The sequence below is a fragment of the Sturnira hondurensis genome, unplaced genomic scaffold (genome assembly GCF_014824575.4).
Source record: "Sturnira hondurensis isolate 20B ecotype Veracruz unplaced genomic scaffold, ASM1482457v3 Scaffold0024758, whole genome shotgun sequence".
Classification (NCBI taxonomy): Eukaryota; Metazoa; Chordata; class Mammalia; order Chiroptera; family Phyllostomidae; genus Sturnira; species Sturnira hondurensis.
The window spans coordinates 1,249,241-1,275,270 of record NW_028097389.1 but is presented as its reverse complement, the minus strand read 5'-3'; the positions used below and the strand labels follow the sequence as shown (position 1 = coordinate 1,275,270).

The window sequence follows — 26,030 nt, the reverse complement described above, 5'->3', positions numbered from 1 at the left end:
ACACAGTATATGTCTTCCTCTGTCTGCCTTTTTTCACTTAACATAATGCTCTCCAGGTCCATCCATACTGTTGCCAGGGTAAAATTTTCTTTTTTTACAGCTGAGTAGTATTCCATTGTATAAATGGCCCACAGTTGTTTTATCCACTCACCTATTGATGGACACTTGGGCTGCTTAATCATATATAACTTGATAAGTTAGATAAACAGTATTTGAATGTCTTTCTCAGCAAGAGTATTGTATGCATAATACTAAATATAGAAAATAAATAATTTAAATAATAAGATGAAACAGTGTTTTAAGCAAACTAAAAATCCAATAAGAGTAACAAATAGACATTAGCTTTCACCTGTTAAGTATACCTTAATATGTTTAATTCATATTCCTTTACTAAAACTCAATATTACATCTCTTTTGTGACATATAAATTACTGACCTTTAAACCCATATCGTGTCTTTTAAGCTGCATAATAGTAATAGTATTGCACGGTAAAAGAGGAAAACAAAATGGAATTTCAGGATAACAACAAAAAACAAATTTTGCATTACCATTTTGAATGTTTATTGATTGATATTAATGATGACAGTGTAGATACAGCACATTTGTATTATTTATCTTATATTATTTTCATTAACACCTAAATTATGTCACATTAAAAGATCCACAAAGCTTCAATTACTCTAGGAATCATTTAATTTTTTGTTCCTTGAATTTCTATATAGCCTCTGATGGAAACTTTTCTCAGCCCTGTTCCTGTTGTGTAATTTCATACACTGTTTTCTTCCCTGAAGGAAATACCTACCTGACTTAGTTCTTTGATAAAAATTACCTGTCACTATTGTTTGCTTTAAAGGGCTTTTTGCCTTTTTTAAACATTGAATATTGAAAGAAAAAAATTAAGGCACAGGGGACTGCGGTCCAGCTGCCATGCCATAAATCAATATTTAAAATGTACAACAGTGACTTCTCTTCTCTGGAAAGTAGGGATTTTGTGTGCCTAATTTCTTGTTTTATTAAAATATCAAACTTTATCTAGGCAGGACTTTAAATTTAGCTTTGGTTTCTATTTCAGTTTACTGTTCAACAATGTGGTACCACAACAGTAATATAACTGCACTTGAATGTTTGAGTCCTATGCTCTTTTGGGTTTGCTGAAACTGTGCATTTGGGGAATGGACAACCATTATAGTCTGGGCTCAGGGAACCTGCTAACTCTCTGACCTCCTGTTGACTTCAGCAAAGGGGACTGGGCTCTGTTTTAAAGGCTCATTAAAGGAAAAAGATGAAAAATCTCCAAGCAGTTATAACTAGAATGAGATCATAATAATCATCCTTCTAAATATAGATATAAGAGGGAACACATCCTCCCGTCTTCTAACAGAAGACGACTGTAGGAAAGGAGCCCCTGGTCACAGGCACAAAGGGGCTCCCTTAACCACAGTTTCTGCCTCTGCAGTTTCAGTTGCCTGTGCTCAGTCCTGGGCGAAAAAATATTAAATAGAAAATTCCAGAAATAAACAATTCATAAGTTTTACATTATGCATCATTCTGGATGGCATAACAGAATCTCACACTGTCCCACTCAGTCTAGCCCAGCATTCGATTTATCCTTTTGTCCACACTCTGGATGCTATCTGCCAGTAGGTAACTTAAAAGTCCTCTTGGTTAACAGATCAACTGCCCCAGATATGGCAGCACTTGTGTTCAAGCAACCCTTATTGTACTTGATAATGAACCACAACACTAGATTTGCAATGCTGGCAATTTGGATAGGTCCAACAGAAACCGGGAACTGCTTCCTTTAAGTGACACGTATGTGTGCGTGTAAGGGGGATGGATATAATATACATAGGATTCTGGTTTCAGGCATCAACTGGGGGGGGGGGGGTCTTAGAAAGTATTTTCCCCAGAGAAGGGAGGCTACTGTATTCATGTATTGCCTAAATTCTTCCACGCATATTATGCCATGATTTATGTACTAGAAGATTATTCCTTGAAATTCTCTTCCATTATTTTATTCCACTTCTCAGCTTACAATGAGAAGAGTTCTCATTTTAAAGCTACACACTAAATGCACCAGTTTCACCGTACTCATTCCATGCACTCAGATGCCCATCTTCAAATTTCTCCTGTGTGCCTCTGTCCCCCAGGGTGAAGTATTGCCTGAGTGCATGAATGCCAGAATCACAGTGCAAGTGTCCGAACGGTGGCATCATCATCCTTTGACGCCAGCATCCCTGTTTCTTCTGTGTCTCACTACAGAGAAACTAAGGTTAAGGTTAAAGGATGCAGTTCATTAAATAATTCAAACCATTAACCAGCAACCTGAGAATGGACGGCAGCGTATTAAGTTTATGCTGTCATGATTGGTATTTGGTGTTTACTGATGCTAAAGCATAATGCCTGTTTGCTTTACTTTTATTGCTACACAGTAATGTAGTGAGGAAGAAGGATACGAAAAGGTGACAAGATCCACGCAAAGGGACAATAAGAGCAGCAGATTCACTTGCATAAAGAAGATTGAAGCCTTTCCCCCCTCCCTCCATCTCTCGGTACAGGCCCCAGTGCACATCTGCGTCACTTATGGGGGAGGAGGAGGCGCTGAGGCAGAGAGAAAATTGTACTGTGAGGACCTTGACAGCTTTTCCTTCTGCTTCCCTGTATTTTCTGGAATATTTATTTTTCTCTTTTACAAACTGACAATATAAAACCACCTTTCTCCACCTCGCAGAAGGCATTTGACTTTCTCAGAAATACCGGGCAAGCTCTCAGAGCATTCTCGGAGAGGCCAGGGGCAGGGGACGCAGGTGCACGGAGAAGGCAGGGGCGGGGGGAGCGCTTCTTCGAGACTTGGGGCTCTCTCTCTCTCTCTCTCTCTCTCTGCGCTCTCCAAGCACTGAACTCAGCTGCAAGGAGAGGAGAGTCCACACCTTCCCGACTGAGGCTGTGCCACGGGCGCATCCCAGGGAGGTGTATGCATCTACCGCAGCCTCCCGAGCTTCAGAGCGCGCAGATCTTCCCTCGTGCATCTCCAGCACCAGGGTCGTCCCTCCCTCCGTAATCACGGGACACCTGCACGGGGATTGAGGATTATCAACCCTAGGCGTCCCGCTTCTTCTCTGCTCCCAGCCCGTGGGCTCCCCACGCTCAAGTCCTGCGACCTCTCCACAGCTGAGTCCGCACCAGGGTTGTCGCCTGGCAGAGCGCGCATCCCGCCTCGCCCCGTCTGCTCCTGGGGTACACAGCGCATCCAGCCTCCTCCAACCCCAGGCTCCCCTGGTCTCTCCCGCCGGCTGGCCCGTCTACTCCCGCCCCAGCTGCGCTCCCTTTGCCTTCCTGGCGCCAAGCATGTCGGGCTCTGGGCGAAAAGACTTCGATGTGAAACACATCCTGCGACTCCGCTGGAAACTCTTCAGCCACCCATCGCCGTCCCCCAGCAGCCCGGCGGGAGGCAGCTGCTTGCAACAGGACGGCAACAGCAGTTTCGAGCACTGGGGACCTAGCCAGAGCCGCTTGCTGAAAAACCAAGAGAAAGGCAGCACGAGCACATTCTGGAAGAAGCCTTCCTCTTCTTCTTCCTCTTCATCTTCCTCGCCATCCTCTTTGTCCTCTTCTTTCAACCCATTAAATGGCACCCTGCTGCCAGTGGCCACCAGGCTGCAGCAAGGGGCGCCCGGGCAGGGCACCCAACAGCCGACCAGGACTCTCTTCTACGTTGAGTCCCTAGAGGAGGAGGAAGTGCCTGGCCTGGACTTTCCTGGACCACACGAAAAAGGGCTGGTCCTGGAAGAGCTCAAAGTGGAGCCGACCAGCTCGAGCCAGGCAACAGGTGAAGGATGTGGACACAGGTACAGTAAGTCCCTACGGAACATCCAAGCATCTCCCACTTTTCACTCATTTCCCCGACCCCAGTATGCTCTGGTAGTTAGTAAATCTCTGACAATTTTGGTTAAGAGATGCCAGCCTGGTTTTTTTTATTAACCAAGCTGCAATCTCCTTAAAAGTTTGTTCATTAATTTCTTTTGATGCAAACATATTGATTTTCTTTTTTCAAGAATTTAGACTTGTAATCACAAACTGAACATATATTCATTTTGGTAACTCTCTAGGTGGAGCGGTTCTCATATTCCTGAGAAAAGTAGTATTCTGTCATTACCTACCATTCAATCGTATCAGTCTTATAGTCATCCGATGTGAGATGAAACTTGCTGTGAACACCACTGAAATGCGTCTCACATACCTAGAAACTGACTTAGCGTACTGTCTGGGATCCCTGTGGTTTGAATCTCTATTCCAGGAGGAATGACGTGGACAAAAGGAGGCTGATGGACAGCAGCATTATCTTCTCTCTCTTATTTTCTCCATGAAATACAATGTCATTTTCTCTATCCCAACTTCCCTTTTTATCCTACTTTACTTTTGCCTTGTACAAATTCTTAGGATTAAACTGTTGCTGAGCCCCTTGATACGTAGCTTTCCTGAGTTCCTGATTTGTTGGATCAGTATAAGACAGTGTATACTTAGTAAGCAGCTCAATATTATTATTTCTTGTTTATTTCTAATGTTACACCTCTTTGAGTAGAGTTTACTTTTAAGACTTTAAGTCTTAAAAGTAAAACCGTCACATATATGAAACTCCTTCTAAGCTTTATATTTTTGGAGAATGACTCATTACTCTGTACTGGATTGTGACTAGTTTTGGCATGCAGTGAGGATATGAAAAGATCTGACTTTGTTTCATATAATATCAGACACGTTACCTGAAGAAAATACAGGAAAAACAAGAAATGGCAGTGATTATGTTAATAAAGCTTAATTACCTCTCAATAACAAATTAGGATCAACCAATTTTTTAAACTTGGTTGATTGAATGACCTTCTTGAGAAGTTAAATCACAAAAACAATACATAAAAATGATATATATAGATGCACTTTAATTATGTTGACATCTGCGAGATTAGAGATACAAAAGAACCCTTAAATTGCTTCAATCACGTGGGTTAAGTGGATTTAAATTTGAATCTTAATAGCCTTGAACATAATCACATATCTGAAGACATTTAATATAATATCTTATATCTTACATATAATGCAATATACTATCTTATATTGCATTAAAAAATAAAGACAAAATACTTTAATTTGTAATTTTCAAGTATATCAATGTTTCTATATATAGAAGGTCAAATGTAAATATAACTACTACTCAATTCAGATATTTTTCCAAAAATGTTATAATTTTAGGTACCAATGATGCTATGAAGTTTTTGATTTATGTATTCACTTGTGACCTCTAGTTTTAGATCTATTTTTTAAAAATAAAATACATTGGGTTTTACCCCCTTTAGTTGAGAAAATGTAAAACTTCATTTACTTAGTTTTGGGAAATCATTTATAAACATTTAGCAGTTTACCTTATATATTTAAAAGAAAGTTTAAATATTAATTAATTACTATGTTATTCATATTGATGTTGTGAGCAGTTCAGGAAAAAAGTAGATTAAATTTTGTTTTGTAAAGTATGCAAACCAACTTAAAATACTTGACCTGAGAATATTAATGCTTGATCAGTTTTTTAAAATTACTTTAAACAAATACATTTTTATGTAAATGAGGCATATTTGGCATCAGTAATTTTTGAAGATTTTTCTGGTTAGCTGAAGAATTTGAAAATATTAATGGAATATTGACAAAAGACATTAAAAAATAAAGACAATAACCTTAACAGCTCAGTTAGGGAAAACACCCATCAGATTTAATTTACAGTCCTTCGTTTTTTAAATATACATCAGCGTTTTTATTCACAAAGAGTTGTAAGTAAAATGTATTCTGGAAATAAACCTTGTATTACCTTAAGTCATATACACTGTAAGAATGAGGATCTCCTATGAGATTTTACATATGTGAAATATTGAAATCACATTTAATTTTATTTTAAAATTCTTATTGATACTTAAATCCTTTTGATTAACTTAAATTTATTGCTGGGGAAATCAGCACTGATAGTATTCTCAGGGATATATGTTCCCAAACCTTCAAAGAACATTGGTTCTGTGATGATGATTGATTGAATGTATGCTACTAGACTTAGTAATTAGTTGCTGTCAATACATATTGTATTAATATGTGGTAAAAAATAAGGTTCATTTTACAAAAGAGACATTTCCAAAGTTAGATATTGAATGGATAATAATATACAAAATAATTTGTAATGTTGATTTACTTTTGTTTCTATCATCAGTCATGTAGGAAATCCACATAATGTTTATAGTTTATGTAGTACATAAACTACATAAACTTTGTATTGTAACTTTGATGACTTGGGTCATTATTATTTCATCATTCTGCGATGTCACATTTGATATTTAACAATTTGATTAATTCTGACTTTTATGCTAACATTTATGTTCATATATAAAGCAAGTGTTCCCATCTTTTCAGTTTTCTTTCTTTATTTTCTGATCTTCTCTTTATTCATCTGGTCTCTTACTAGTTAGGAACACTGTTTCAAACAAGTGTATGCGACTCAGTTGGTTTACCTTTCTGTTCAATTAGCAGCTGGAAGATGCTCTGGGGAACGCTGCCCATATTCTCAGAATTCTAGAAATGTCAAATTATCATGGGATTGAAACATAAAGGTAGCAGGAAGACAGTGGTAAGCTAATTCACTGCCCAAACCCAGCCTTTATCATATTACACCCTGCTAAATACACATTACATTGTGCTAAACATACATAAACAAATCTCTGTATTCTAATACCTTAACCATTATACCATTAAGATTTCTAACTTTTAGTGATAAGCCCCTGACCTATGCTCTTAATCATTTTTCTCTAATGTCTTAATTTTGTTGTTGGAAAGTGTATAATTTCAGAACAGTATACATTTTGATGTGGTTAGTTTTATCCAAAATTCAAAATGTAGTACACTAAGAAACCTAAGAGAAATATTTATATTCTTGCAGTGTGTAGAGATATGAGTAGGAGAAAAATGTCATGTTTAACTGCCTGCTTTTTTAGCTTTCTAAATTCTCACAGAGCACAGTCATCTGATCTATGGTTTTAGTTATCATCCATAAACTGTATTTCTAGACTTGCAACTCAAAGCCTAAATTCCCCCTGACCTGTTTTCTCTCACATCCACATCTCTGCCTGATGTCTCTGGTGGATATCACAAAGATGATCTAAAAACAACATGTAGAAACTTTAGCTCATCATCTTCCTTCTTTCTTGCTCAATGTCCTCCTTCTCCATCTCAGAGGATAGCCCTCCATGCATTAGTTTCTACAAAGTAGAAATAGAAGGTCATATTTGCCCAAATTCTCTTTCCCATCATCTTCATCATTCTATATAGCCTCGTCCCTATCACATGAAAAATGCCCCTTCCTTATCTGTTCCACATCTTTCCACCTCCATTGACTATACCAATTCTAAGAGACGGTCCTCGTTCAACTCAACTTCTGTAACTACCATCTGGATCATTTTTCTCATTAATTTTGCAACCTGTAATTCATTCTCCATACTAGAGTCAATGAAAATTATAAAATGAATATCTGAACTGTTTTGTCACATCCCTGCCTTTCCAACCCCCAATCCCCAAAGTATTTCCACCAACCTCTGACTTCAATCCATACTTTGACCCTCTAGGCGCTGAATGATTTGTCCCTTGTCTGCTATCTAGACCCTTCAATCTCCAACTTCCCATCACCCTCTGCCTTCCAGACTCCATGGCCTTCTCCATCATTTTTCTCTGCCATTGGATCTCACAAATATGTTATTTCTCTTGCATAGTGACTCTCCTTCCTTAACTTACTCTTTCCTGAATGTTTGTATTCATCAGTGAATATCCTGAGTAAAATCTTTGTACCTTTTCCAGAGAAGCATTCATTGCTCCCCTAATCAAAAAACGTTACTTTAAAAATTTTTAGTACACATTATCCTGCTGCTTTATTTTCTTTGGGTAACTGCTTTATATTTATTATTTAATTTTTTTTACTGTTGCTTGTAATCATATGTTAATAACTGTGTTCCTTTTATTGTTTATCACTAATTACAGTTGCCCCGTAGACAGGGTATTTGTTTTGCTCATCACTACAGAATATGTAGTTACTCAATAAAAACTACTGAGTAAGTAAATATTTGCCATAATCAAAATGAGTGGTGTTGGTAGACCTTGTTATTTAGCAGTTAACATGTTGAATATTTATTTTAATATTTAGGATAGCTCTATGATTCTGGCACAGTTATGTACCTCTTTGGCACAATGATTACATAAATGAGAAATCTTATATATAAACAGGTGATTAATTTGGCCAGAGTCTCAGACTTTAAAGTAATACAGCTGGACATTTTGTGTGTGTGTGTGAGATTCAAATTTTATTTTTAAAATTTTTACTGAATTTGGGGGGGACAATGATTAATAAAATTATATAGGTTTCAATTTTACAATCTATAACATGTTCTTTGTATATTGCAGTGTTTACCACCCATAGCTGTAAAATCTCTTCTATCACCCTTTTCACTTTCCTTTTTTAAAATTTAATTCTTGTTCAGTACAGTTTTCTGTGTTATATTCCCAGCCCTGCCCTCCCCAGTGCTCCCCACCTCCCTCCTATTTCTGCCCCCACCTTAGTTATTGTCCATGTGTCCTTTATACTTGTTCATGTGAGTCCATCCCCTTTTCCCCTATGATTCTCTCCCCTATCCTCTCTGGACCCTGTCAGCCTGTTCCGATTTGAGTGTCATTGGTCATATTTTGCTTGCTTGTTTGTTTTGTTGTTTAGATTCCTGTTAACGGTGATATCATGTGGTATTTGTCTTTCACCACCTGGCTTATTTCGCTCAGCATAATGCTTTCCTGTTCACTTTCTTCCCTCTGCTAGCCTTTCACTCTTTGCTATCTGATTCCAGACACCATAGCTCAGGCCGCTTTGCAAGTCTTCTTTCCCTCTGCTTAAACAAACATGCAGAATGTAAGAAAAGAGACTCTAACTAAGGTTATTATAAACGTTCTTTTTATTCTCTTGGTGGAAGTCATGTTTGTATGTAAATGTTTAGATAGAATTCTTAAAATGATAGTATTACCTCTTACCACCTGGCTTATACCACATGACCTCACCTTTAACTGGAACATAATCAACAAAAGAAAAAAGCAAACAAAATATAACCAGATACATTGACATTAAGAACAATCTAACAATAGCCAGAGGGGAGGGGGCAGGGGAAAGGGGGCAGTGGGGGGAAAGGTTTTCAGGAACTACTATAAAAGACACATGGACAAAACCAAGGGAGAAGGTGGAAGCAAGAGAGAGAGGTGGGTTTGGCTGGGGTTGGGGAGGGTGGGGAGAAAGTGCAGACAATTGTAATTAAATAACAATAAAGTAATTTAAAAAAGAAGAAGAAAAAAGTGAAAGCATTGCACAATGCCTGGTGAGTTTCAGAGAAGTCTTTCTTCTTAGCACAAGTTAGAAAACACTCGTTCACTTCTTGAAGTATAATACATTCAGAACATTTTAATTTATAATTAAACAAAAGTATGAGGAAATACCTTAAACAAAGAAAACAATTTAATTTTGGAGACAAAAAGAGAGTTTTGTGATGAAAATCTGTCTGTGAAGGTCAGAACAATTGATACAGAGAAATGTCGCAGGAAGGCAACACACAGTACTCTAGCCTCATGGAAATTGGTGGGATGTGACCCAGGCATTTCAAATGAAAAGGAATCAGCCTTGCTTCCAAAAAAAATTCAAAATGGTAAGGCACTATTTTCGGGAAGGTAGCTTTAAAATATGCTTCTCTGGGGCACTAAAATGAACTAATGTTCACATTTCCCCTGCAGCCCCAAGTTTGAACTGAAAAAAAAAGTAGTATGGTGTGATTTTACTCAATTTTATGTCTCTGGCAATTTATCCTAGGCTTGGGCATTATGCAGCCTATAGTTATTTAAGCCAAAAGAAACCAAAAAAAAATACCTTGTTTGGGGAATGTTCATTTTTCTTACCTATCTCAGGATGAATTTATCAATATCGAGTGGTATTCTGCAAAGAAGTGCTTAATTTCCAGGTTCCCTTCTCTCTGAACAAATTTGCTTCAGGCAAACTGATAAGATCATAAAGGAAAAATGAGATTACTAGGTTGGATTCGCATGTACCCAAAACTCCAGAGCTATATGAAAGAAAGATGTGAATATAAAGGAAATGTAATAAATACAACTGTTAATTATAACAAACATAAAAGAACCACACTAACTGAGACACTGTATTCTGATTTTCATTGATAAATTTCTAATGAATACTTTTTAAACTATATTAGTAACCTCTTTAAGATACTATTTTAAATAATTTAAGAATAATATATAAATCCTCTCAATCCAATCAAAGTCGACTTTTGGTTAATATAATATAATATTGATCAGTATTTGTTTCTATTGGTTTGTTTTTTCCAAGCCTCAAAGATAGTTTTGTGTGTATGGGGAAGGTGTGCTTCTAACAACTGCATGTTGAATCCAATTTTATTGTTTTTTTAATAACAGCTCACATGTAATTTATACAAAACTGAGATCTCCAGTATATTTTAGAGTTAAATCAAGTTTCTAAATATGAAAATATGCATCATTTTAAGTGCAGTCTTAAAGTAATGAGATTCTGTTGATATTTTTTTACCATCCAAAATAACTCTAGATACTTTTGTGGTACTTCTCATCACAAATGCTGTTGAATTTATATATTAGCCTAGGAAAGGTAATAATTAACTTACCTTTCTTAATTTAAAATGTTGTTATTGAAAACTTTAAAGAAACAGTGCTAGCAAGAATGCAGAGAAAAGGGAACCCTAACCTAGTGCACTGTTGGTGGAAATGCAGACTGGTGTAGCCACTATGGAAAACGTTATGGGATTTCCTCAAAAAACTAAAAATGGAACTGCCTTTTGACCCAGTGATTCCACTACTGGGATTATAGCCTAAGCATACTGGAACACCTATTCAAAAGAATTTATTCACCTCAGTGTTCATAGCAGCATTATTTACAATAGCCAAGTACTGGAAACAACCTAAGTACCCATCAGTAAATCAGTGGATCAAAAAACTGTGGCACATGTGGTACAATGGAATACTATGCAGCAGAAAGAAAGAAGGAACTACAGCATTGGTGGACCTTCAGCATTACCCTTCACTACAGCATTGATGGACCCAGTGAGTATTATGCTAAGGGAAGTAAGCCAGGTGATGAAAGACAAATGCTGTACAATTTCACCAACAAGAGGAATCTAATGAATAAACAGACAGAACCCTATAAACTAACAAAGAGAACCACAGGTGTGAAAACAGGAACAGACTGAAAGTGATCAGGGGAGAGAGGGATAATGGTGGAAAGAAGGGGAAGGGACTCAGTGAAGAACATACGTGAATGACCCATGGATATGGACAACTGTGTGGGAATTGACTGTGGGAGCAATGTGGGGGGGATATGTGGGATGGGCAGAGGGGGGTAAAGGAGGAAAAACTGTGACAACTATAGTAGAATAGCAATAAAAATGACCTAAAAAGAAAATGATCTACTATACAAATTTGAAATAATGTCAGTAGTCAGTGGGGAATTCAAGTAGCAAAAATGAGCCTAAATTCTACAAAGAATTTCAGGAAGGTGTTAGTTAAGGATTACAGAGCTCAGTGTCCTAGAAAGACTTTTTCCTAGCCACCAGGGACCAAAGGACTCTATTAGGAACAATGGAAACCATGGTTTAAAACACACTAATTTAGGTCCTGGCTGGTGTAGCTCAGTGGATTGAGCACAGGCCTGTGAAACAGAGGATCGTGGTTCGATTCCCAGTCAGGGCACATGCCTGGGTTGCAGGTAGGTTCCCTGCAGGCCAGTTCCCAGCAGGGGATCCATGAGAGGCAACCATACATTGATGTTTCTCTCCCTCTCTCCTTTCCCTCTAAAGATAAATAAATAAAATCTTTAAAAAAAAATAAAACACACTAATTTATACCAAAAAGATGGTCTCTAAAATAAATGCACTTAATTCAGGGCAATTTTAGCATTCAGAACAATTCTTATGAATAGCAGGAATGGTTTTGCTTTAATAAATCATTTTAGTGTGAATTATTTTCTAAAATGCTGTGAATACTGAATTCCAAATGTCACCTTTCTAACACTTTCCCTTCCCCCAATCTTCTCTTTTCCCCCAATAATGAGGAGATTTGTCTACTCTCTGTTCTTTCTTAGTGAAGAAGGAAAAGTTCTTTATTTTCTTATATAAACTGGTATGCAATTAAAGCCTGTTTTGCTGAGGTTCCAAAAGAAGGAAACTGTCTGATGTATATACAGATAATCTGAGCAGGTCAATGATGGTTTTGAAGATCTTATAAGTTAATTATAAGCAATAATAATAATAATAATAACCTGTTGTACTATGTAGCATTGATGTTAGCTACCTTTACTGAATTCTCCAGCCAGGATTTAAAAACATTTTACCTAAATGCTTATGCAAACTTCACAAGGGTCCCCTCACCCAGAGAGAATGTATGCTATGATTTTAGGATCCCAAGAAAAATGTGGCAGATAATTTTAAACAAAGATCATGTCACAGAAATGATGCTTTTGTGAAACTGATCTTAGCTTCTTTAATAATAGTCAAGAGAGAAGTCAATTGGGGTTAATTCTAAATTCAGCCTTTCCTATTCCTTTGGTGGCCTTAATTAAACTCTAATAACTGACTCTTATAGGAAATCATTCAGTTTGATTTTTTGTACTTGTTGTGACATTGCCTTGGTAGATTATCTTGGCATCTTTTTTCCTTAGAGATATTACTAGGCATTTCCATCTTTAGTAAAGTATGATTCAACAACTTAAATTATAGGATCAGAAAATTGGGAGGTTATATTACAAGGGAAAGGAATATTTAAACTACTTTATCATTGTTGAAAAGGAGAGTGCCAAGATCTCTTTGAATCAATAATAAGATATCTTTTAGATTTTGTTTTGGTTTCCCTAGTAGATTCCAATTTTACTCAAATGTCCAAGAGATCTTTTTAGGTCAGTATTCACAAATATCAGAGCTCCAGAGAAAATGGAAAGTCTATTATTATAGCTTGTATTTTTGAATTTATGAATATAAAACATCCTGAAATTCTAATTCTGAGATTCAACTTTGAACTGTACTGTTTTGAAAATAAATCTGAAATAGTTTTTATCATCTGCAGTGAAATTTAAATATGATACCTAGTTTTTCTCTGTTAGCTTACCTTTGTTACACTAGCATGTAATTACAATAGAGAAATTTACACGAATTAGTACTTGGATGTTTGGTACTTGGTAATCCACCGGTGATTTTTAAAGACTTACTTATGCATTTTTTTCTCAAAAGGCATAACACTTTCACATTATAAATATTTTACTATTCTGTTACAGTAGTCTTGGTTAGGTCAACAGTAGTCTTGGTTAGGTCAACATATTGTGTTTAGTAATGTGAATATGCTCACATTATTTCCCTAGAAATTAGAACATTTTTAAAAGCAGTTAATATAAGAAAATCCTGGGCCAAATAATATTCTAATCACCACACTCAAATCAGGATAAAAGAACTTGTTCTCTTATTTCTGGCTAAAATAGAGTAACAGGGACTGGATATACCTTCTCCCCTGCAACAACAAAGAATGAAAGAATGAAGGAAGAAAAAGACAAATATGTATATAGAAAAAGAGAATGAAGAAAGAAAAGAAAGAAAGAAAGAAAGGAAGGAAGGAAGGAAGGAAGGAAGGAAGGAAGGAAGGAAGGAAGGAAGGAAGAAAAAGAAAGAAAGAAAGGGAAGGGAGCAGGAAGGGAATAGAAGGGAAGGGGAAAAGAAATGTATATGAAATAACATTTTTCAAGACATTGGACAATGAAGGAGAATGATACCTAAAATATGAAGAACAAATGAATGAGTCCTGTGATTGCCCAGATCACCATTTGAGAGAAAGAGAGAGAGAGAGAGAGAGAGAGAAAGAGAGAGAGATCGATCCCAGGTTACAGGGAAGGGGAAACCAAGAGAAATTTGATGATCACCCTGGATTCAAGACCTGGAGCTCAGTGTCCAAAGAGACTAAGACAGTGCCTTTTAAAACAAATGTACTAGAACAACAATAAAAAAAATCTTTGAAAAAAAGACAGAGAGAGAGCTATGCATGTGGGTTTTGGACCACTATGCTGTACACCTGAAACTAATACAGGATAGTGTTAAATGTGAACTGTAATTGAAAAATGAAAAATAAATTAATTAAATCAAAGATCATCAGCATGTAGTTGATTTTAGGATCTGTGATGTAATATTTTACTAAAGTTATATAAGGTACAACCACTGGAGAGAGCAACATGAGAAGCACATGGGACTTACTACCATTTTTGCAACTGCTTGTGACTCTGTAATTATTTTAAAATAAGTAGTTTTAAAAAAATAAAAATAAATAAAAGAGAGCACATATGTAGAACACTCCAGAAATCTGTGAAGGGGTCTCTTGATTATTGAGCAGATCTATATTCAGTTCAATACTGACAGGTGCATGTGTTTAAGGAAACTATTTACATCTTAGGAAAGAACCATCTCAGAATTAGAGATAATAGTACCTTGCGGGACTAGAAAAGTATGTGGAAGGGTATTATGCTAGTAACAGGAAATAGCTAGACTTAAAATAAATACTGCCATGGTACCCATTTAATAAATCTCAACAGTAAAACCTGAAAGTATTAAAATGTTTCCAAGTGATATAACTGTGCCCTATAACAAAGATGAATAATAATTCACATATTCATAAATATTCAGTAGGAAACAAGGTATTTTTTTTAATGTCTGACTTCCAATTGAAGACAAATAGGCAACAAAATAGAAAAATATAAACCATAATGAGAAACAAAGTCAATCAAATAAAACTGGCCCAAAACAGTATCAGACAAAGACATTAAAACAGTTAAAACCATATTCCCTATGTTCAAACAGTTAGCTATAGTTATGTTACATATGAAAAAATCAACATCAAACCTCTAAATGAAAATAAAACCACAATGCCTCAGATAAAAAATATACTGGATATTTTGGATAAAATTAATGACTGAATAGAAGTTTCAGAAAAAACATGATGACCTTGAAAACAGCAACAAAATCATCCAAAATGAAGCAGGGAAAATGACACCAGTGGTCACAAAGAAATAACAACCACCAGAAATGGTAACTATGTGGGTTAAAAAAAAAAAGATTATTCCTTATTATTTAAATCTAAAACATTTGAAAAGTAAATAATGGTTAAACAAAGCAAGCAGACTGTTATGACGTTTTCATCACATGTGTAACATAAATGTGTGGCAACAACAGCATTAAGCCTGGGAAGGGAGAAATGTGGGTATGGTATTGCAAGATTTTTACACTAAATGTGAAGTAATATATGATTTGAAGGTAGTCTGAGAAGTATATGGTACATCCCAAAGTAACCATTATATTAACAAAACAACAATAAATAGTTAGTAATCCAAAAAATATATAAAATGCTGTCATAAAATAATTGAATTCATCTAATAAAAGAAAACAGGAACGAAGATCAGATGGAAATGCACAGCTCAATTATAGTCTGAAAGCTTACAATATCAATAATCACATTAAGACTAACTATTCTATATGGCCATAATTAAAAGTAGATATTATCAGATTGCATAAAAACTCAGACCCGACTATATTGTACTTACCAAAAGTACACTTTAAATATAAACACAAATATTGGTTAAGTAGAAAAAGATGACAGAGACATAAAATTCTAAGACTAATCAAAATAAAGTTAAAATATATTAATACCAGAGAAAGTGTATCTCAGAACAAAAAAAATATCAATCTAATAAAGCAAATACATGAAAAACCTACAGCTGACATCAGTATTGAAAGGCTAAACATGTTTCTGCTAAGATTTGGAACAAAATGAGGATGTCTCCTCATTCCACCTTTATTCGACATTATATTAGATGCACTAATTTGTTTGATAAAATAAACAAGCAAACAAACACACACAAAAGGCATCGATACTGAAAAGTAAAGAATAAAACTTTTTTCACTTATGCAAGAATTTATCACCTATGTAGAGATGAAGAACTAATATGGTGTTTATTTTTATTCATAATTGTTTATTAGAAAAAATGTGCAATCTGTAAGAAAAACAATGAGTTTTTGCTAGAATAGAGAATCAAAGAATAAAAATAAGTTATATTTCAATATATTATCAAAAACAACTGATGATTAATATTACAAATATATATTTTATGGTAATATCAACAAAGTATGAAGAAATAATAGCTATGATGAACATGTAAAAAACCTACCATACACTGAAAACAATAAAACTGCTGATAAAAAGCAAAAGCATAAATAATGGAAAGACATATTATGTTCATGGATCAAAAGACATTATTAAGATGATGATTCTCCCTTTTATGCTCCTGCCCCCTTTGTCAAACATGAATCGACCCTAGAGACATGGGTTTGTTTCTGGGCTCTCTATTCTGTTCCATTGGCTTATGTGTCTGTTTTTATGCCAGTACCACAGTTTGCTTGCAGTGGCCTTGTACTATAGTTTGATACCAGATATTGTGATCCTTCCTACTTTGTTCTTCTTTTTTAAATTTGCTGAAGCTATTTTGGGTCATTTTTTGTTTCCATATAAATTTCTGAAATATATGTTCTAGATCTGTGAAATATGCCATTGGCATTTTAATAGGGATTGCATTGAATCTATAGATTATTTTGGGTAGTATGGACACTTTAATGATGTTAATTCTTCCAATCCATGAACATGGCATATGCTTCCATTTATTTGTATCTCCCTTAATTTCTTTCTTCACTGTTCTGTAGTTTTCCTAGTATGGGTCTTTCACCTTATTGGTTGTTTATTCCCAGGAACTTTATTTCCCTTGTTGCTATAGTAAGTGGATTTTCTCCCTAGTTTCTGTTTTTGGTATTTCATGCTGGTGTACAAAACTGCCTTTGATTTCTGGTTATTGACTTAATATACTACTATTTTGCCAAATTCACTTATTAGGTTGGGTAGTTTTTTGGTGGAGACTATAGGCTTTTTTATCTACACTGCCATCTGCAAATAATGACAGCTTTACTTCTTCCTTTCCCATTTGGATGCCTTTTATATCTTTTTAAAATTTTATATTTATTTATCTTTAGAGGGGAAGGGAAGGAGAGAAGAAGAGAAATATCAATGTATGTTTGCCTCTGCTGAGGACACACAATATATCGTGTGTCCCCTGCCTGGAAGTGGCCTGCAACCCAAGCATGTGCCCTGACTGGGAATCGACATTTTATATCTTTTCCTTGTCTGATCATGCTGGCTACAACTTCCAGTACTGTGTTGAGTAAAAGTGGTAAAAGTGAGCACCTTTGTCTTGTTCCTGATCTTAAGAGGACAGCTTTTATTTTTTGCCCAATGAGTGTAATGTTGCCTGTAGGTTTCTCATGTATGGGCTTAATCATTTTGAGGTATGCTCCCTATATTCTCGTTTTACTGAGCATTTTTATCATAAATTGGCACTGAACTTTACCAAATGCTTTTTCAAAATCTATTGACATGATTGTGTGATTTTAGTCTTTCATTTTATTTATGTGGTGTGTAACGCTTATTGATTTGCAAATATCGTACCATCCTTGCATCCCTATGATGAATCCTACTTGATCACAGATTATGATCATTTTAATGTATTGCTGGATCCAGTGTGCCAATATTTTGTTGAGGAGTTTAGCATTTATGTTCATCAGAAATATTGGCATGCAGTCTTCTTTCTTTGTTGTGTCTTTATCTGGTTTTGAAACCAGGACAATATTGCCTCTGTAAAAAGACTTTGGAAGTCTTCCCCCTTGTTGAATTTTTTGGAATAATTTGAGAAGGATAGGTGTTAGTTCTTTAAATGTTTGTTAAAATTTGTCTATGAAACCATCTGGCTTAAGGTTTTGTATGCCAGGAGGTTTTTTTTTTTTATTACTGCTTCAATTTCACTAGTTGTTATCTGTCTATTCAGGCTTCTGCTTCTTCTTCATTCAGTTTTAGAAGATTGTATGTTTCTAGAAATTTGTCCATTTTACCCAGGTTTTCAAATTTCTTGTCATATAGTTGTTCATAGTAATTTCTTACAAGTCCTTTTTATTTCTGTGCTATCCTTTATATTTCTTCTCTTTTGTTTCTGATTTTATTTGGGTCCTTTCTCTTTATCTTGATGAGTCTGATTAAAGGCTTGTTTATCTTTTCAAAGAACCAGCCTTGTTGACTTATGGATCCTTTGAGATGTTTTTTTTTTTTTTGGTCTCTCATCATTTATTTCTGCTCTGATCTTGATTGTCTCCTTTCTTCTACTCACTCTGGGCTTTGTTTTTGTTCCTCTCATTCTTGTAGGTAGAGGGTTATGTTGTTTATTTGAGATTTTTCTACCATTCTAAGTATGCCTGTGTTTCTATGAACTTCTCGCCCAGGACTGCCTTTACTATGTTCCATAGGTTTTGGGATGCCAAAAATACTTTTTGATTTCTTCTTTAATCTCATTGCTTACCCATTTGTTGTTTAATAACATGATATTTGGTATCCTTGTATTTGAATGCTTTTGAGTTTTTTTCCTTCAGGTTGTTTTCTAGTTAAAAGCCATTGTGATCCAATATGCTTGATATGATTTCAATTTTCTTAAATTTGTTGAGGCTTGTTTTGTGTCACATCATGTGGTCCGTCTTTGAAAATAGAAAACAATAGCTTCAATAAATGGTGTTACCAGAAGTCTACAGGTAGATGCAAACAAATGAAATTAGACCACCAAATTAAACCACACACGAGAATAAAGTCAATATGGATAAAAGATGTAAATATAAGTTGTGACACTACAAAAGTCATAGAGGAAAACATAGGCAGTAAAATTTCAGGTGTCCTACACAGCAATATTTTGTGGGTATATCTCCTAAGGCAAGGGAATAAAGAAAAACATAAATAAATGGGGCTATAAGAAATTAATAAGCTTTTGCATGGCTAAAGAACCATCCTCAAGATGAAAAGGGAATCTATGGTACAAGAGAACATATTTGCTAATGATATATTAGACAAAGGTCTGATCTCCAAAACATATAAAAAACTCATATGACTCAACACTATAAAGACACAGTCCAATTAAAAACTGGGCAAAGGACCTGAATCAGCACTTCTCCAAGGAGGACATACAGATGGTCCATAAACATATGAAAGGATGCATAACATCACTAGTCATCAGAGAGATGGCAATTTAAACCCCAATGAGACACCACCTCACATTGGTCAGAATAGCTATCATTAACAAATCAGCAAACAAAGGCTGACAAGTATGCAGAACCCTAGTGCACTGTTGTTGGGAATTAACTGATGCAGCCAATATGGAAAATACTATGAAACTTCTTCAAAAAACTGAAAATGAAATGGCCTTTTGTCCCAGTGACTCGAATACTGGGATTGTATCCTAAGAATCCTGAAACACTAATTCAAAAGAACTTAGTTCACAGCAGTGTTATTTAAAATATCCAGGTACTGGAAACAGCTTAAGTACCCATCAGTACACGAGTGGATAAAAAAACTGTGCTGCTTATGGGACAATGAAAAACTATGCAGCAAAAAACCCCACAAAGAATTCCTACCTTTTGGGACAGCATTGATGGAACTAGAGAATATTAGGCTAAGTGAAATAAGGTGGTAAAATGCAAATACCATATGATCTTAACTATAATAAACCTAATGAACAAAACAAACTAATGATCAAAATAGAATCAGAAGCATGAAAACAAGGAACGGACTGGCAGTAACCAGAGAGGAGTTGGAAGGGGGACAAAAAGAGGGAAAAGAAGGGAAAGGGCCTAGTCCAAGGACATGTGAGAGTGACCCATGGACATGGACAACAGGATGGGGACTGACTGTGGGAGTGGGGTTGGGCTGGGTGGAGGAGAACAAAGGGGAAAATAGGGACAACTGTATTAGAACAACCATAAAATATTTCATAAAAAAGAAGTTTTTTCTACCAGAATTGATCTGTAGATTATACATATTCTCTTTATTTAGACGTTTCTCTAAAGAAACGTCTCTTTATTTTTTAATTAAAATTTGAAAGGATCATTCTAAAGGTTCCTTGAAAAATTTGAAGGACCTAGAAAAACAAAACAACTTTGAAACAAATGAACAAATTTCAGGAATAACACTTTCTGACTTTCTGATGTATTTTGAATCTACATTAATCATTATAGTGTGTTATCAGGGTCACAAAATATAACTAGATAAATAGGAAATGAATACGTAGTTTTTGTAATGGCCATATGAGATATGTATGCCATAGAAAAAAAATAAATGACTGGTCATCAAACACTATGACTGAAGGAAAAATGTTATGATGAGCCAACAAATCTCATTGTATGGTGTATATCTCTTTAACCTTTATCTATAAGTCAGATAAATTATCCATTGTATTGATTATTTATACTTTGAATAGAAAATTGATTCTAAATTATCTTGAATCATATATTGGAGTCAAACATACTTTTAGTTTGGTATATGGCATTTGTTTTGCTTAACTTGATAATGAAATACTTGCATTGAGTCTTTCACTGCCTTGCTCTTGGCAGGAAAAGAGAAATAGAGAAGGAAGAATGTGCAGCTTTACAGTAAGGATTTCTGCAAAGAGAGTTCAAAAATGCTTATCATGTGAGCACAAGGGACTTGTATCACAAGTCAGTGGAAACTATCTCCATTGCCAGTCTTAGAGGAGAAGCAATATTATCCACGAGCTTTGCCTTAATGACACAGAAAGGAATGAGCTATGCTGTCCCCTTCTCTGACTTCACTTTGTACTTTACCAGACAACTCGGAAGAACCACTAAACGTATTTTCACACACAGGAAAAACAGCTTATTTTCTACTTTATCTTGTTGTACTAACAGATATAAAATATTTACGTATAATTATTCTCCTAGCAACAGCCTGTAATTTTTCAAAAGATTTATTATCAGAAGAACACTTTTTAATTGTAAAATTCAATTTATGTCATTATAGAGTTTTCCCAAAGATATACCTTAAAATTTTTTGAATACATTTTTTTATTTCTGCAAATTGACAGATCTATTGGAATGTTTACCAAAGTTGAAAACTGACTTGTGTTTGTCCTTACTCCTTTATTCACTCACATACTTTTATTTGCCTCATACCAAATTTTTATCTGAATAAAGTAAACATTTTTTTTTTACCAGAGAGAACCCACAACTCAGTTTTATTCAGAACAAAGAGAAAAGAAACTCTTTGATCATACTGGAAGAAACTCGGCCACAGGTTTGGAGTCTGTACCCAAACTACACATGCAGTGAGAGCAGTACTCTGCTAATACAGTTGATTTGTTGCTGCATTTGTCTACCATTTGTGTAATGTTAACAATTCTAAACAGAGCAGTGAACCTAGTATTTGGAACAATTCTTACAGTGTTACAGTGTCAGTGACAGAAATTCACAACTCTTTGCACCAAGGTTCTCTTTGTGTACCTCGGTTGTGTCTTCTTCAGTAAAGTAGTTTTTGATGTTGATCTTGTGAATCCCTTCAGGGGTTTTCCCCTTGGTCATATCGGCAACAGTCTTGAAAGTAACATCAAGCAAACCTTTGATGTCTAAATAGTTTGCAGCCAGAATAAGTTCAAAAAGTGTTCCTTGGTCAGCTTTCGGGAATTCTTGGTCCCATACAGGAATATCATTGTTTCATTTTCTTTTGTTCTCATCACCCTCGGGAGGTCATCCTGAGGATCATCCTCAGGTCGTCCTTGGGGTGAGTGCACCAGTGAATGACCTTTTGTAATATTGCTGCATTAACATTTGATAGAAGAACTGGGTCATCATCACTTTCATCATCCATTGCCAAATCTTCTAACATGGTCTTGACAGTCACAGATTGTTTGGCAATTTCAACATCAACTTCAAATATCTCTCCATCACAACTCTGCAACTTACTTGAAGACTTGGTGCTCAGTAGAAATTGGTCTTGAGTAGAACATGGCAGTGTCAGCAGAGACAAGAAGGAAAGGCAGAGAACAAGGTCCCTCTAAACATTTAAATTATTCTCAGTGGTCTGGCTGGTGTAGCTCAACGGATTGAGAGCAGGCCTGCAAACCAAAGTGTTGCAGTTTGATTCCCAGTCAGAGCACATTCGTAAGTTGCAGGTCAGGACCCTGGCAAGGGGCACACAAAAGGCAACCACACAGTGATGTTTCTCCCCATCTCTTTCTCCTTCCCTTCTCCTCTCTCTAAAAACAAATAAATAAAAAAATAATAAATTCGTATCAGTAAACTCCAGAAAAATCTTTATAATGCCACACACTGAATATATGTATGATCTATAAAAATTATGAATTTTTATAAGTTAATATTGTTTGCCCTATTTTAATATATTGGCACTCATGCCGTAGTGGAAGGAAAACTGGATTCAGCCTTAGAAAATCTAAGTTTTAAATACAGGTAAACTTTTTTTTTGCACGTAGCTGTCCAGTTCTCCCAACACCATTTGCTGAAGAGGATATCTTTACTCCATTTTATGTTATTGCCCCTTTTGTCGAATATTAATTGACTGTAGAGATTTGGGTTTATTTCTGGGCTCTCTGTTCTATTCCATTGGTCTATGTGCCTGTTTTTATGCCAGTACCAGGCTGTTTTGATTACAGTGGCCTTGTAATGCAGTTTGATATCAGGTATTGTGATCCCTCCTACTTTGTTCTTCTTTCTCAACATTGCGGCTACTATTAGGGGTCTTTTATGGTGCCATATAAATTTTTGAAGTGTTTGTTCTATGTCTGTGAAATATGCCATTGGTACTTTAATAGGTATTGCATTGAATCTGTAAATTGCTTTGGGTAGTATGGACATTTTGATGATGTTAATTCTTCCAATCCATGAACATGGTATATGTTTCCATTTGCTTGTGTTTTCCTTGATTTCTTTCTTCAGTGTTGTGTAGTTTTCTGCATACAACACATGGTGTTGGGAGAACTGGACAGCTACATGCAAAAAAAATGAAACTCGAGCACCAACTTACAACATACACCAAGATAAATTCAAGGTGGATAAAAGACTTAAGTATAAGTCGTGAAACCGTTAAAGTCCTAGAGGAGAGCATTGGCGGGAAAATCTCAGATATTCCATGCAGCAATATTTTTACTGATACATCCCCTAGAGCAAGGGACATAAAGGAAAGAGTAAACAAATGGGATATCATCAAAATTAAAAGCTTCTGCATGGCTAAGGAAAACAGTATCAAGATAAAAAGAGAAGCAACTGTTTGGGAAAACATATTTGCCAATGATACCTCAGACAAAGGTTTAATCTCCAAAATATACAAAGAACTCACACGACTCCACTGAAAGAAGACGAGCAAACCAATTAAAAAATGGGCAAAGGACTTGAATAGACACTTCCCCAAGGAGGACATACAGAGGATCCAGAGACACATGAAAAGATGCTCGATATCGCTAGCTATCAGAGAGACGCAAATTAAAACCACAATGAGATACCACTTTACACCAGTCAGAATGGCTATCATAAACAAAGAAACAAACAACAAGTGCTGGAGAGGTTGTGGGGAAAAGGGGACCCTAGTTCACTGTTGGTGGGATTGCAGACTGGTACAACCACTATAGAAAACAGTATGGAATTTTCTAAGAAAACTAAAAATGAACGTGCCTTTTGACCCAGCAATTCCACTATTAGGAGTATATCCTAAGAACCCTGAAGCACCAATTCAAAAGAACCTATGCACCCCGATGTTCATAGCAGCACAATTTACAATAGCCAAGAGTTGGAAGCAACCTAGATGCCCATCGGTAAATGACTGGATCAAAAAGCTATGGTACATTTACACAATGGAATTCTATGCTGCAGAAAGGAAGAAGGAGCTCCTACCTTTTGCAACATCGTGAATGGAACTGGAAAGCATTATGCTGAGCAAAATAAGCCAGGCGGTGAAAGACAAATACCATATGATATCACCGCTAACAAGAATCTAAACAACAAAACAAACAAGCAAGCAAAATATGACCAATGACACTCAAATACGGAACAGGCTGACAGGGTCCAGAGGGGAGAGGGGAGAGAATCACAGGGGAAAAGGGGATGGACTCACATGAACAAGTATAAAGGACACATGGACAATAACTAAGGTGGGGGCGGAAATGGGAGGGAGGGAGGGAGGGAACACGGGGTGGGGGGGGAAGGGCTGGGAATATAAGACAGAAAACTGTACTTGAACAAGAATTAAATTTAAAAAAAAGAAATACAGGTAAACTCTACCTGTACGGGAAAATGTCACCATTGTTAATTAAATTGTTTTTTAATGTCATTTTCTCATTGGAATATGAATGGAAGAGGGCAAGAAATACATTATAGCTGAAGTATTCAGGCCTTGCCACTGCAAAAGACAGGGATCTTTTCTTGTGGTTGAATTACCTTGACTCTTAGCATAGCAGCATGAATTAGGCTGCACTTTAGCTTCTTAAGATATGAATTGAGCTTCATTTGGTACACTTAAGGTTTATTCTGAGCCAAATGTACACTATATAAAAACTATTCCTTCACTCAATGGAGGCTATTTTAAATCAGTTATAACTTTCCAGACAATATGCCTGCTTTCTTTGATAAAAAGAGGTATAGAAAAATTCCTTTTTTCACAAAATAAAAATTAATAATAAAATTTAACTAATAAGTATTATAAAAATGTAACCTGTGCTATACAAAATACACACATATTAGAGAGACTTTTCAAGGTACAGAAAAGGAAAGCTTCAAAAGGGTCTTAATAAAGACCAACATCAGTGTTTACAGTTTCTTATTAGGAAAAAAAGGAAGTAAATTAGCATGCTTATGCCAGGATACAATGTCAGGTGATATGAGTGAGGTTATAGACCATCATCAGACAATGAGGGGCCTTCAAGATCATAATTAAGACCTTGGGTTTTACTTGTGATGACTATAAGACAATGAACCTAGCTGATTTTTTTTCCATTAACATATCTAAGATGGACCAAAGAAAGGAGAGGTAAAACAACATAGACAGCCATGTTAAAAGGGTAAAACAACAATCCTAGTAAGAAACTATTACTAAGAAAAGACACAGAGGGAAGAAAACATTTAAAAAATAAATTGCTCCAATTGCCAATTAACTGAAAGTTTAACTGTAAAAGAGGTAGAGAGGTAAGAAGATGCCTACAATTTTGGATGGACAAACAAATGGATTTTTGTTGTTGTTGTTCTACAAAGTGGATGATGCCAGAGACTAAAGGGAAAGAAATAATTATTTCTGTGAACAATCTGAGTTCAGTAAGAAGATGGCATAAATATGTTAATATCTACAGTCCATGTGGAGTAGTTCTAGAGGGGTAAAGCAATTACGGAACTTAAAATTTAGTTCTATTGTAGTAGAGAATATGTTGGATCTTAAGATTTCACATGAAGAATAGAGCTGAACAGTGACAGAATCAAATCTATGGCCATGAGTTAGTAACTTGGGATGAAGATGTGGAGTTGAAGGAGCTGGGAGAAGGAGCTACTTTGTGTGATGAGCCATGCATGAAAGATTAATTATGCCCAGGAATATAGTTGAAATTGAGAGGTCTCAGTGTCTTCACATATCAGAGGACAAAGATGCTAGACTTATCTAGGTGATCATTTTGTAAGTTTTATAAATCTCTAAGTCACTAAACCTGAATCTAATTTAATATTGTTTGCCAACTGTAATTTGAACAGTAGGAATAAATATCAGATAATCTTAAAAAAAGAGCAACATCAGGTATACTAGGCAATTCACTTGAGTCTTCAAAACTGAATGACTTGGCTTCCTGAGGATGCAAGACTCATAGTATAGGTGCACTACGCGGTGGTAGGCATTTCTAGACACTACCTCCAGGCGCCAGGCTTGTGAGGACAATGAACAACCTATGATTAGAAGGGTGCAAGGGAAGCAAATGATGTATGAAACACCCTTGCACTAT

General features: G+C 35.8%; 1 protein-coding gene and 1 pseudogene across 1 annotated transcript in view; one reads left to right on the top strand and one right to left on the bottom strand.

Annotated features, from left to right (window-relative positions):
* The first annotated feature begins 3,190 nt into the window (after positions 1 to 3,190).
* Positions 3,191 to 26,030, top strand: part of KLHL1 (kelch like family member 1) — a 342,020-nt gene continuing 319,180 nt past the window's right edge. Inside the window, exon 1 of the mRNA XM_037038628.1 lies at positions 3,191 to 3,849. Within this exon, the coding sequence (XP_036894523.1) occupies positions 3,350 to 3,849 (500 nt within the window). The 5' untranslated portion in view covers positions 3,191 to 3,349. The remainder of the gene's footprint in view (positions 3,850 to 26,030) is intronic.
* Positions 21,490 to 24,355, bottom strand: LOC118981806 (S-phase kinase-associated protein 1-like; annotated as a pseudogene).